Source organism: Chelonoidis abingdonii, chromosome 25, assembly GCF_003597395.2.
Source record: "Chelonoidis abingdonii isolate Lonesome George chromosome 25, CheloAbing_2.0, whole genome shotgun sequence".
In the NCBI taxonomy this organism is placed as follows: domain Eukaryota; kingdom Metazoa; phylum Chordata; order Testudines; family Testudinidae; genus Chelonoidis; species Chelonoidis abingdonii.
Window position 1 is genome coordinate 9,372,952 of NC_133793.1, and position 13,423 is coordinate 9,386,374.

The following is a 13,423-nucleotide window of genomic DNA, read 5'->3' on the forward strand; positions in this document are numbered from 1 at the left end:
TCCAATGAAAAGTGAATCTTTAGAGCAAATCCTCAAGTAATCATTGGTGAAGTTTGAACGGTCTATATTTGACCATCTTCATTCACACCATGTTGGCTAATTACCTAAGTCCCCTTGTCAGGACGCTATAAAAATCCCCTGTAGAGAATGCTCACTAGCAGCATAGAGCCTTCTGCTAATATCAGCAGTTGGCCACATTCTTGCACGCACGGAATTACTCGCTGCTGAAGTTGACAAATTTCTTGGACAAAGACTGTCTGAGAGAGAAGACAAAACTGAACCGGCGATTTGTTGTCAATTATTTGTTGTTCATCCAGACTTAGTTTTAATACATTAATGGAAACTGTTCCTGGACCCCAGTTGCTATTGTTGATAGGGCAGGGTCTTCCCAATGTGTGTTACTCTTTGTATTTGATGGCTTTGTGTGCATAGTAACTCAAGAGTTGATGGGGCCTAGATGAACTAGTAAAACAGCTCCTGCCTTTCTTCTTCCCAAACCAGGAGATGGCCTTGAAGTCTCTGGGGAATGAGGGGCTTTTTCTCTTCTCCTCTCTGGACACTAACAATGATCTGTACATTAGCCCTGAGGAGTTCAAGCCGATAGCAGAGAAATTAACAGGTAGGTATCCACCTTGCAAGGTCAGTTGTGCAATAAAGGAAAGGAGAGCTGAAGATCTCCGCGCTGCATGTGCACAATGGCTAATTCTCTTTTTTGTGTGTGTGCTGGTCTCGGGCTGATTTACACAGCGAGAGGCTGCAAAGCTTTAAGTGTTTTTGGAAAGGCTTAAGCCCCAGACACCACTTCACAAAGTGCACTTTTTATAAGACTGAAGCTCCCATTGTTGGACTAGTAAAGTACATAAATTACTTTGTGCGGGGCTTAAAGGGGATTTGGAATGGATGAATACAAGGGATATGGCTCAACACTGGCTAGACCAGAGCTATTCCATTCATATTTTCCTCTGGCTTCAGAAATCTCTGTCATACAGTATCAACGTAGCAAATCTTTCTCAGCTATGCCAAAATGCATGAAACCCTGTGATGTCAACATAGCATGCAGGAGGGATTGATCTGCAACCGAAATACCAGGAATACTTTCTCATAATGTAATGAAGCAGCTAGAGTGTGTATCTGCCCCCTGCTGGATGCAACAGGAACTGCTCAACCATGTGTCAGACACTTTATATTGCTATCAATTAAGGGGAGAGTCTCCTTTAACTCAAGTAGCAGGGACCTGTGCCCTTGAAGCAGTTGGGTCTGAGGTCTGTTGCTAAGAGCTGTAACATAGTGTAGCTTAGTGACAGCTGTGAGGTTCCAAGTACCTGCCCATTAGACTATTATAAATGTATAATCATTTCTCTTGCTGTTAAATTATTGTTCTGTTTAGGTGTTACTCCTGTCTTCGAATTTGAAGAGGAAGAGACACTAGATCCCAGTGGGGAGACACTATCAATTGTTGCTAAATTCCAGCCCCTGCTCATGGAAACAATGACGAAGAGCAAAGATGGTTTCCTTGGAGTAAGTATCGTACACCATGTATATGAATAGAAAACCCAAATTCCCAGCAAAACCCATGCAATGTAGTAGAGGCTGTAACTACTCCCATAGGAGTGAACATACAGTGCTTATTTTTTCGGTTGTTCCTTCTGTGAGCAGAGATCAGACTGAGACAGTGTGCATTGATGCCTTACTTTGGCATTTTTTTGGTGGCATCATCTGTTTATGCAGCACTTACATGGATTTTTTAAATAGTGTTTATGCTTCCAGCTCTTATGAACATGAAGAAAATCTTCTGTATGTGACCCAATGCAGTGTTATCTACTGGAATTTGAAAATTCCTTTGAAACAATAGCTTTGAGAAGCATAAACTACCCCCATTTCTCAATGAGGTGTTAACTCAGGAGTGTAATGGTGCCCACCCTATATGTAACCATTTCCATGGCATTTGTTGCCGTGGTATCTGACTACTTGCATTATCAATTTATTTCACTGCTGGTCATTTTTAGCAGAAACTTCTCACTACTGTGGGATTTTAGGTGGTGCTTGGGATTGTGGGTGGAGTTTAAAAGGAATACCACTTTCTCATACCCCAAATATCTGACCTCTGTGCAACGGTTCATATCCATCTGCTTCCTATGGAACAGAACTCTTCAAATATTATTACATCTCATTGGCTGGTTCTGACATGTTTCTCTTTGTAGATTTCTCATATTGCTCTGTCTGGCCTACGGAACTGGACAGCACCAGCAGCCCCTATGAGCATGATGTTTGCCAGGCAATTCAAAGCCTTTCTTCCCCCAAAGAATAAGATAGAACTCGGTGATCCCTGGTGGATAATCCCAAGCGAATTAAACATCTTCACTGGCTACCTTTCCAATAACCGGTTTTACCCTCCGGTCCCCAAGGGCAAAGAAGTAAGAGCACCACTTAATATGAACCATGATCTCTCTCGGGTGGGAGGGTATTGCTTCTAACAGATGCTTCCATAGTGTTAATTTTCACATCTTATTGAGCAGCATGTAGCCAATATCACCTTGGGCTATCTATCATCTCCTCCTGTCTCACAAACTAAGCATGGTCACATGGGTGCTTGGATGGGAGACCTCCAAAGAAAATGTGCATGTTACAGGTAGTGGTGGTGGTAAATCTGTAAAGCCTTGTTGAGGAAGTTCGGCAGCTCTCAGAGGGAACCCTAGTGTAGACGGTTCTCTGGCTTCAGCAGCTGTTTCCAGCGCCATATCAGTTGCATTTGTTTCTATACTAGGGTTCCCTATAGCCGATATTAGTGGAGTTGAATGAATCTCTCCAATTCTTTCCATAGATTGTGATTCACAAACTTTTGAGCATGTTCCACCCTCGTCCATTTGTAAAAACTCGCTTTGCCCCTCAAGGAGCTGTGGCCTGCATCCAGGCAATCAGTGAGTTCTACTATATAGTAGCGTTCAGGTAAGAACTTCCCAAATGGGATTGGGAGGTGCAGGGTGTTAAAGGTGGGGATTGGTTCTGTTTTAATTAATCTACATCTTTTTAAAAACCTAATTTCCCCCCATTCAAAGTAGAATCGAAGCAACTACTATAACGTGGAGGTTGGAACTTTCACAATTAGTCTGTTAATTATGTTCAATCTGTTTTTGGGGTGGAAGAAACCTACAAAAGGGGCTGTCAAGCAAAGGGGTCGTATCACTGGCCCAGGCAGCCAGGAGTCCCTGGGGTTTGATAAGAGAGCATGAGATCTGGGGAATGGGAGGGGGCAAATATGGATATGTCCAGCTGCAGCAGCTGGGTGATTTCCCCATCCTCCAGGGAACATAACCCAGGAGCAGCGTGTGAGCATGTTACTGAACTGTGATTATGCTCCCTAACAACATATGTATCTGACAGAGCTGCTCAGCAGCTTGCAGAGGAGAAGGGTGTGTCCTCCAGGAAGCGGCTTTGAATGTGTTACTTCCCTTACAGCTCTATCCATGGAGCCAACGCTCCTGTTTTTGTCTGAACTGAGTGGGTGAGAGACACTATGGCTCTGTAAGTCCCCAGTTCCAGGGCTAAGCAAACACCCTCTATTTGGTGATGTCCAGAATCGAAAGGGGGAGGATCTAACCGTTCTAGTCAACAAACGGAACAGTTCTCTAAAGCCAACGGTCCCTAGAAGAGTGACTCCTCATGCTGCTCCGGTTCATCTTGTAGACAGTTCATGTCTAGTCTGTTCTGTTCATGAACAGACTAGACATGAACTGTCTACAAGATGAACCGGAGCAGCATGAGGAGTCATTCTTCTAGGGACCGTTGGCTTTAGAGAACTGTTCCGTCTGTATGGCCGTTATCATATGGGGAAATGAAAGCACAGGGAAGTTAATTGCAGTTATCACCACAGTATCTGAGTCAGTGGCACTGGAACCAGGGGGCGATACCCTCCCCCTTTTTAACATGGGTGCAGTTTGCGGGGGGGGGGGCGGGGGGGACACACTGGGGGTGGTATTACCCCTCCCCCCCAACTGTAAGCCTCAAGAAGGCATGGAGCAGCAAAATGCAGCCCCTGCCAGCAGCTCTCTGCACCTGCCCGAGACTTGCCGTTTGCGTGGCCCCCCAACTTCTACAAAGGTTCTGGCACCCTTGATCTGAGTGCCTCCAGAAGCACATGAAACGACACGACTAGCATCCGGCACATATGACCCATTCTCCTGCCTCCCTGGTTCTTGGCCTTGGTTAGGGCATCAAGGCTGATGATGATCTTTCTGTTTCAGGATCCATGCCGAATTCCAGCTGAATGAACCTCCAGACTTCCCTTTCTGGTTTTCCCCTGGCCAGTTCACAGGCCACATCGTCCTGTCCAAGGATTCCTCCCATGTTCGAGAGTTCAAGCTCTTTGTCCCGAACAAGAGGTATGGCTGTCTCTTTTCAGTATACACTGAGCAAAGTCCTGAGATTACAGTAATTGGAAACCTGAACATGAGTGAACCTCGAGGGGCTTTGCGATTCTGCAGCTGTGCTGTGTGTGTTGCAGAGCTAGAGGATGTTCCTTGCACGTACAGTGACATCTCCTGTCTGCTGATATCAAAATGCATTGACTGTTTTAACTAAGATTTGCATCTCTTTGAGCCAGGTATCACTATCCCCATCATGTATATGGGGAAATCAAAGCACAGGGAAGTTAAATGACTCACCTAAACTCTCACAGAAATCTGCGTGTGGGTACGAATTGGGACCGAGGGGTCCTAGGTCATAATCCCATGCTCAGATTACCAGGTAACGGTCTCTCCCCTCCACACAGTACATAAATTACCATGCGGTTAATGTTCTGTAGTCAGATTTCACTCTTGATCTCTTGGGACTGGGACCCAAGAGAGCTAGAATCTGTTCCTGGCACTGTCACAGACTTGAAGTGACTTTGGGTTTTTATTGCCAAATTGCGTGAACTTCTGTGCCTGTAAAAATAAGGAATTTCATCAACCTGTGCATGAGGCTTAATGAGCGTTTGTAAAGTGCTCAGGAAAACTTTGGATGAAAGTTACTAAATGCATATTCTCCCCTTCATTGTTTGTGCTACTGCAAACCCATATTCCCGAGGAATGTCTGGCTAGCTACCCTTGAAAGAGTTCCAGAGATGGCTTAGTTTGCAATTAGAGGTGAGGCTGCTGTTCTGACTGTTGCGCATGCAGCAGGGGCATCAAAAGCCCCAGAAGAATCATGCAATGCCTGTGTTATATTGCACACCTCCGGGCGGTTTACATTTTGCAATAAGTCTCTTGTAAATAAAAATGAAACAAGCTCCACTGTCATCACTAAAACAGAAAGAACCTGTTACTGCAGCGGCAACACGTTTTTAGTAGAGCCACTGAGAACGCTTAGCTTATCCAAGGATCTGATTTGTTGAACACGCTGTAAAATCATAATCCTTGGAACATCAAGGGAGGGGGAGAAAAACCCTGGTGATCTGCACGTGTCTTGGTGCACTGGTGTCTGGCGTACTGTGACTCACTTGCTTTGAAATATTCTTCACTTCATATTTCAAAGGCTAATGTATTGTGTGAATAGATTTACACTCTCTCATTATTTCTGTCTGGCATGTGGCTGGAAGCATTTCAGGAGATAAAAGCTTACATTTTTCTCAGACCATGGCGGCTTGAATTGAAATGCTATATAGAGCATTACCCTGGTGACTTGATACTAGTGGTTCTGGCAGCATGTTCATTATGGGAGCTCTTTGCTTGCAGAAAAATATGTTCTACAGGAATGGAATTCCCAAATTCTCAGGGTTTGGGAGCAAGCGGGGATACAAACATTCCCCCCTCCCCCTGCCCCAGGTGTCTAAACACATTAAAGCTCATGCATGACTCTGACTCTTCTTTCGTCCTATTGGGCAGGCGCTTAGGCCCTGATCCTTCAGTGGGTTCCAGGAGTGGTGGATCTGTACAGAACCCCCCTGACTTCAGCAGAGCTGCGCAGTGTCTCTTGCAGCAACTGGCCTTTAGTCCTGAATCCGGCCTAGGGGTGTTGGATGTTTAGGGAGAAATGGCTCAGGGTTTAGTTGAGTTATCAAGTGCAAAGCTCTTTCTTCTGCACAATTCTTAGAAATGGCTGTTACTGAATGTGCTGGGTTCTCCTGCTAGGTCTCTCAACGTTGACATGGAATGGCTGTATGGGGCGAGCGAAAGCAGCAACATGGAAGTGGATATAGGTTACTTACCTCAGGTGTGTACTAGCTTTCTCTCCTTTATGTGTGTGCAGCATCTTAGCTGGGATTCCTCGTGCTCTACCCCATGGCAGCGTTGCCTCTATCACTGTTGTTTTTCATGTGACTTCTTGTCAGCTTGGATGTGGTCCTGGTGTTTCCAGTCTATATGTGGGGCACTGTGCAGAAATGCCACCCGCTGTTCCTAACTCATTATTTTTATCATGATGCTCACAATATCTAGTGTTTTTTCTTGAAGCCCAAGCTCCTGGAGTCATGTGATTACACAGGACTCTTGGCTTAAAAATTAAAGTTCTCTTATGACCCACATGGCTGCAGGGGAACAACTTGGGAGCCTGAATCATCAAGTGTCAAAACGCAGAGAGCAAATAAAAAAACACACAATCTATTTGGCTTAAAATGAATTTCTTTAAAAATCTAATAACTGGGGATGAAGGGGGCTGATTCATGGTTTTTTGTATGCCTGGGATTGGCAGTGCTGTTTTTCTCTGAGACTAGATCTTTTCCCCCCCCTAAACATTTAAAAATAGCTGTGTTGTGACAGACTTCCATAGATCCAAGAATTATAACCTGGCCTTGCCTGTAACACCTCAGCAGTGAAGCCTCCTGACAGCTGCCCTTATTGCATCCTCTTGTGGCAAGCTGTGGGCATGGAAAACTGCTTTCCAAGGACCCTGAACATCTGACTGTCTTGGAGTTTCCAGGGTGAAGCACCAAGCTGTTCCTGGAAATGTGACTGATCCTAGGGAATATTTGGATGTCAGGTACCCAGTGTGGAAAATCTCCACATAAAAACTTAGCTGCAGCTTAACAAGGTGAACATGTGTCTGATGTATTTTCCATCCAGACCAGCACAAAGCCGTAACTGGAGGAGAAACGGGGAGTTCAGGAAAACTGTCCCATGCATGCACATACAGAACAGACTAAATGGGTGAATACAAATTAAATGGACGCTCTATCCTGTTTTCATTAAAATGACTCTGAGACACTCGTGTGTGTACATCTTTGTTCTGGGCATGGGCCTGCACTTTGGAGGTGGGAGCAACAAATGGACTAAACTGTCTGACCTTGTCGTGTAGATGGAATTAGAATCTTCAGGGCCGTCCATCCCTTCCGTGATTCGTGACGAAAATGGCAATGTGATGGACAGCCGAGACCTTGCGGGGGAGCCAATTCAGTTTGTGTTTGAAGAGATCAACTGGCAGCGAGAAATAAGTTGGGAAGAGGCAGCCCAGAAATTGGAAGTTGCCATGTACCCGTTTAAGAAGGTAAGAAAATGGCCTGCTGCTCCATTGCTGTGTCAGCATTTTGTTTGGAGGGGGCACTCCACTGAGATGCTCCAGTCATCTGGGAGAACTACCAGAGCTGTGGGGTGAGGCCCTCTGCTGGTTTGATTTAGAAATAAGAAGTAACTAGACATTGTATTAATATTCTACCCCTCTAGCATCTGCCATCCAAGTGCATTGCTATTGGACTTGAATGAATCCAGCTTCACAACACTTCAGTTGCAGTTGGGACACGGGGAGGGGAGTGGCCACAGAGAAGCCCCTGGCCATGCAGGAAACCAGTGGTGGAGGCCGGTAGAGTCCTGATCTCACATGTTCCAGGCTTGTACTCCAGTGTTGGGTCCCTCCTTGTAACAGCAGCCACTGGTGCTATTTTGGGAGAGGCGAATAATGGTGGTTTTCTTTTTGCACCAGCCGAAAGCCACAAAACTATTGTAGGGACTGAATTTTCCTTATCAGCAGGAAATACACAAAACATTTATGGCTCTGTGTCTTGCAGTGAAAAGTGAATCTATAACACAGGGTGACCAAAATGACTTCATGCTCCAGTGGCAGCTAGAGCAGATCGCTGCTCCCTGACCCTGATTCCTTGGGTGAGGGAAACGTAAGAGCAGCCATGGGAAAAGATGTCCTTTGGTGCAAATGTTTTCATAAGCTTTCCAAGATGTTAATAAAGTTCAGTGTGGGGGAATGATTGGAGCCATCTTTCTGCAGAGCGTCTCCGTGGCTAGTTATTGACATCTTTTCTCACAAATACTCCTGGACCTGTTTGGGTGCGTAGAGTGCACAGCAGTGTGCCGACATCTGCTCTGGGTGTGTAAATGCAGACAAATAACAGCCCTCTGCATCCGTAGAGGCAGGCTGGAAATCGATCCCTAGGCAAAACTATTGAACAGGGTTTATGAGAAGAAAGTACAAGATAGTTAATTCCCTGAAGACTCAGGTATCCTAGGTAACAATGCCTCTAATCTTCCCAATATTTGCCTTTCCATTGTCACTTTCATCTGGGGATCTCATAGCACTTTAAAAAACAATGAATTGAACCTTATCTCCCCCCCCCCCCCCCCCCCCCCCCCCCCGGCACAGGAGGGAAGAGAGGTCTCCTTTCATACACGTGAGAGTCATGGAGAAACCTTCAGCAAGTCCGGGCAGAGCTGGGAACAGAACCCATGAACTCCCGATCGCTTATGATTTGGAACAGCCCCAGTGCAGATTAAAGGGACAGTATAATCCAGTGGGAGGCAGGGGAGCACAGAGGCTTAATGTTAAGGCCAGAAGGGGAGCTGAGAGTACTGCTACTAGGGTTTAGTGGCTATTTCTTTACTTGTATGTGTGCCTGATGTGATATGGCAGGCACAGCAGCTCTAAACCCTGCCTTGCCCCATGGGCTGCTTTGGCATCAGCTTCTCCAACTGGCTGTCTGCTTGCAGGTTTCGTACCTTCCTTTTACGCAGGCTTTTGACAGAGCGAAAGCTGAGAACAAACTGGTGCACTCCATCCTGCTGTGGGGCGCCTTGGACGACCAGTCCTGCTGAGGTGAGCTGCTGCTGACCTGTATAGGTGTGTTCGGGGAACCCTGCAAGAGTGGCCAAGCCAGCTGGAAAGAGAGGGCGAAGAAATGTTTTGTCCAGGCTTCCGCGAGGCCGTTGGGATGAGTGGGGAAACCAGCTGCAGGCATCTCCTGTTACACTACATTGGTAGCGAAGCCCCTTGAGTAGATGGGTTTGAACTAGAATTGCTGCCCTGAATTATGGGAAAGGGCAGATCAGAACCCTGCAGCTGCAATCTATAATGGGCCCGATCCAACCCCCAAATTCAGATATCTTTCATCCCGAGGGAGGTTTGGAGCTAGGTCCCAATCTGGTGGCTTAAGCCCAGCTTTGCTTCTAATAGATTTATCCTGGGATAGCCCACGGTGTTACAGCATGTTTCCATCTTCTCCCATGACCCCTCTGTCCTCCTACTTCTGCCCCACATCAGCCTAATCCAGCAACTGCAGCCTCTGGAGAATACAGCACGATTCTACCCCTGCCTGGCACCTTGTATCATCTCGCATCTGTGCATCCAGGTTCTATTTGTCTGACACCCACTCTGCACAGGTGTAAATGAGATCCCAAGGTGCAAGGCCAGGGAGAATCGAGCAGAGTGCAATGAGCAGAGTGCAATGAGCTGATCCAAAGAGCCTACTCTGCATGCCTGGGCCTCTAGTTTCTGCAGGCTGCAGACACACACGAGTGTCTGAGTCATTTTAATGAAAACAGGATAGATCATCCATTTGTGTTAAAGGCTGCAGTGGTTAATTTACTCTTGGAGCACCCATTGCATAGGGGCTCACCTGCAGCATAAATTACATAAAACAGCCTGTGATGGGTGTAACTAAACCCTCCTCTCCTTGCTCAGGGAGAAATAACTCTTCGTACCCAGTCAGGAGTGTCCTATTCAAGCTGCCAAAGTAGCCCTCAATTGGCAAAGCATTAGCACCCCAAGTTACCACTGCAACAGTCTGTGTCCGGCAACTTGGCAAACCAATCTCTCTTTTTCTCTCATTTTGTGCCAGGTTCGGGGCGAACTCTCCGGGAGACTGTCCTGGAAAGTTCGCCCATCCTTGCTCTGCTGAACGAGAGCTTCATCAGTAGTTGGTCACTGGTGAAGGAATTAGAAGAGCTGCAGGTAAGCTTCTTGTAGCATCTGGCTTCCATGGGTGTAGTGCTGGTAAAAGGGACCAGCTCGACAGTCCTAGGGACTGAAGAAATTTACAGAACAATGGTCCGGTGGCAAAGGTGCTAGAGATGTCTGGGTTCAATTCCCTGTTCCACAGAGTCACGTGGCCTCTGTGCCTCACTCAGCATCAGTAAAATGAGGCTAATACCCCTTCCTATCCTGGAGGGGTGTCATAAAGATTGAGGGGCTCCCATGTCCTCAGACAGTGTTGCGTGGGCAGTGCTGTGCCTCTCTCCTGTCCCAAAGTGACCACTCCCCCCGGCCGCGGGAGGGTAGTGCACTGTTGTGGGTAGCAATGCCAAGAGCGTCACCTAAGGATTTATGCAATAGCCAAGAATGACCGGATAAATAGCTGCCGGGTGACTGGATGGTCTGTGGACCCTTTCGTCGCTATCTGTCCAGGTGAGGAGAGGCCATTGCATTGGCAGTCTGAGTCTCTGTCCGCTTCCTAGGAGCACAAGTGGTTGTGCAACATGGACACTAATTAGCTCCTGGATTGACCTGGCTGAAAGAAACAGTTGGGCAAATAAAACAGGATCCCTTTTTTATGTTACCGTATTGAACAGCTGCCCCCACCCTATGCTCCCCCGGGGTTCCCATGTGCATATTGCATTTATTTTTCGCTCCTGGGGGTCCTTTTTTTATTTTTATTTTTATTTTTTTTACAGACTAAGAGGCAGAATGAATTCTACAGCAGACTGGCTGACCTGCATCTAGAGAAATATAACTTCCCTGTGGAGATGATGATCTGCCTTCCCAACGGAACAGTGGTACGTTGGTCATGTCGAGTGGGCCGGGTTTTGGCCTTTCCATCTGTACCCCACTCTGGCCTCTCTTCCTCCCCCTTTATTAAGAGGGCATATCTTGGGGAAAGGCTTGAAAACCGCCTGGCCTATGTTAGGCACTAAAATCTACATAACTGTACTTATTGGGGTGACTGTAAGGGCTGTGGGGTAAAATAAGCAGCTGCTGACATGAACCATCAGAGCCACTTGCAGTTACTAAATGACCAAGATGTTTCGCTAATGGCTGAACATTCACGAAGCGCTTCTTATTGTCTGCGAACTTAGCAAATGTTCACTGAGCCTCACCTAGCTCAACAACTACACTTGTCAGCTGCCTGCGAAGCACCCAGCATGCTCTTGGTAGAGCCAAATGGTAAATAGTACCATTTTACAGATGGAGAAACTGAGGCATAATGTTTTGTTCTCTGTAACAAGGAGCTGATCTCCAAGCCAGCATCGGGGCTCTTGAGTTCCTAGCTCACAGTCGTGTGTCCACCCCTCCCTCTCGAACTGCTCTTGTCTGCTACTTTCTGAAATACCTGCTGCTGCAGCCCTGGTTGAGCTCACCAGGCTGCTCTGCTGGACGCAGGCCTCTGGATCCCACATGCCATGAGGCTGGGACTCTGCAATCTAGACATTATCTCTGGGCCTCTAGCACGCACTCAGGGTGCAGATCCTCTATCTGGCACCCGGCCTGAGATACAGGATGCTGCAGCCCACCTGCCTAGGCCCTGAAACTAATGCCACTCTTCCAAGCCTCCCCAGTGGCTGTTGCATGCTCCCATTGGGTTTCTGTTTCACCGTTCAGGGGCTCTGAGACAGTTAGGGCAAGTAACACGCCATTTGCAAAGGGCTCTGAATGAATCACACTCCACTAACACATGCAATATACAGAGTTGTGGAGAAATAACTAAGACCGCATGCAAATCCCTGTCTCTGTTTCCTCACACCTCTGAAGACTCCTTGGGTTGTAGTTCCCGTCTTTGAGAGCGCACTGGATTCTTCTGCTCCACTTTCTTCTCCTGCCTTGTCATGTTTTCTGGCCCTGGTCTGTGAGAGAGCCTCTCTGTTAACAGCAGATTCCAACAGCTTTGTCCCTTCCTCTCCATCCTTTGGGTTTGTCACAGCAGATCAGAATCATTAGCAAGTCGATAGATTTTGTGTCCATCGTGTCCCCTTTGGACTTGAACAGCAGCTCTGAACGCTTGTATTGGTTTGGCTAAATATTGGCAATTGAGATGTCCACACCCACTGTCTGCACTAGCTCTCCAGGACTAAGTTAACCCTTTGAAGCCAGGTAGCAGACACGTGGTAGTAACCATGTAGAGGTGCATGTAATAATAATCGTCTCCCACGCGTCTCAAGTCTACTCCCTGAAGTTCACTGGTATCTAGGATTTTTCCTGGCTCCTTCATTGGATTTCTGTGTGATCTTGTCCAAATTACCTAGGCCTTGATATTTTTAGAAGCACTGAACAGCCCCGGCACGCACCGTGGTTGATGGGAGCTGCAGGTACTCAGTGCTCTTGAAAACTAGGCCATCAATCTCTTGGTTCCTCCATTCCCCATCCGTAAAATGGGAGCCATCCTTGCCTTCCCTCCTGTAGGGGTTTGGAGACTTCATTCATTAACAAAGAACTTGGAGAACCTGGGACTTCAGGTGAAGGGCAGACAACCTAGTAGCTGGCCATAGGCTAATTCACTGGATGATGCAGTGTCCTTGTACCTGTGCTTATTAAACTCTGGCCTGCCAATACACCCGTCCTCTCCTTTCCCAGATTCACCATATCAATGCCAACTATTTCCTGGATATTACTTCTATGAAGCCTGAAGAAGTCGAGAGCAGTATCTTTAGCTTCTCAACCAATTTTGAAGATCCTTCCACTGCAACCTACCTCCAGTTCCTGAAGGAAGGACTGCAAAGAGCCAAACGGTTCCTGCAGACCTAAAAAAAAAAAAAAAAAAAAGGCAAGTGAACATCCGGCAGAGATGGCCAAATATTTTAGAGTTCTTCTATTTTGATTAAGGCAATAGTTCCTAATCTATAGACTGGACATGGTACTGATACTAAAATGTAAAGGATTCTGGGACTGGAGTCTTGGTCTGAACAGTAGGACTGTAGATTCTAGAATACATCTTTTTTTAATGCTTTAATTTCACTTAACTTACCCTTTTGAGTTTAGGAAACTTCTACAGGAGCTGAAATACTTTAATTTATAAACTTAATACACTGTTTGTGCATATGTCTCAAAGTTTGATCTGTTACCGGTTCTCCTATTTTCTATCTTTGGTTAAAAGATTGTGTATAGTAAAACTCCTGTTATAGCTACATTGACTGAAAATCAGAAATGCTTGTTATCTAAGGCCTAATTTCAACTCTCATTACTCTTGCTGAACAGCACCATGCAATAGTCCCAATGAAATTAAGTGCTTATGTTAAGT

General features: G+C 46.4%; 1 protein-coding gene across 1 annotated transcript; it reads left to right on the forward strand.

The window, feature by feature from the left end:
• The first annotated feature begins 504 nt into the window (after nucleotides 1-504).
• SELENON (selenoprotein N) lies at nucleotides 505-13,220 on the forward strand. Its single transcript, XM_032802927.2, has 11 exons — nucleotides 505-619; nucleotides 1,388-1,518; nucleotides 2,202-2,414; nucleotides 2,822-2,946; nucleotides 4,242-4,379; nucleotides 6,108-6,189; nucleotides 7,270-7,458; nucleotides 8,907-9,012; nucleotides 10,034-10,146; nucleotides 10,866-10,967; nucleotides 12,760-13,220. Exons 1-11 carry the CDS (start codon nucleotides 505-507, stop codon nucleotides 12,928-12,930), a joined length of 1,485 nt encoding a protein of 494 aa, XP_032658818.1. The 3' UTR covers nucleotides 12,931-13,220.
• Nucleotides 13,221-13,423: the final 203 nt, after the last annotated feature.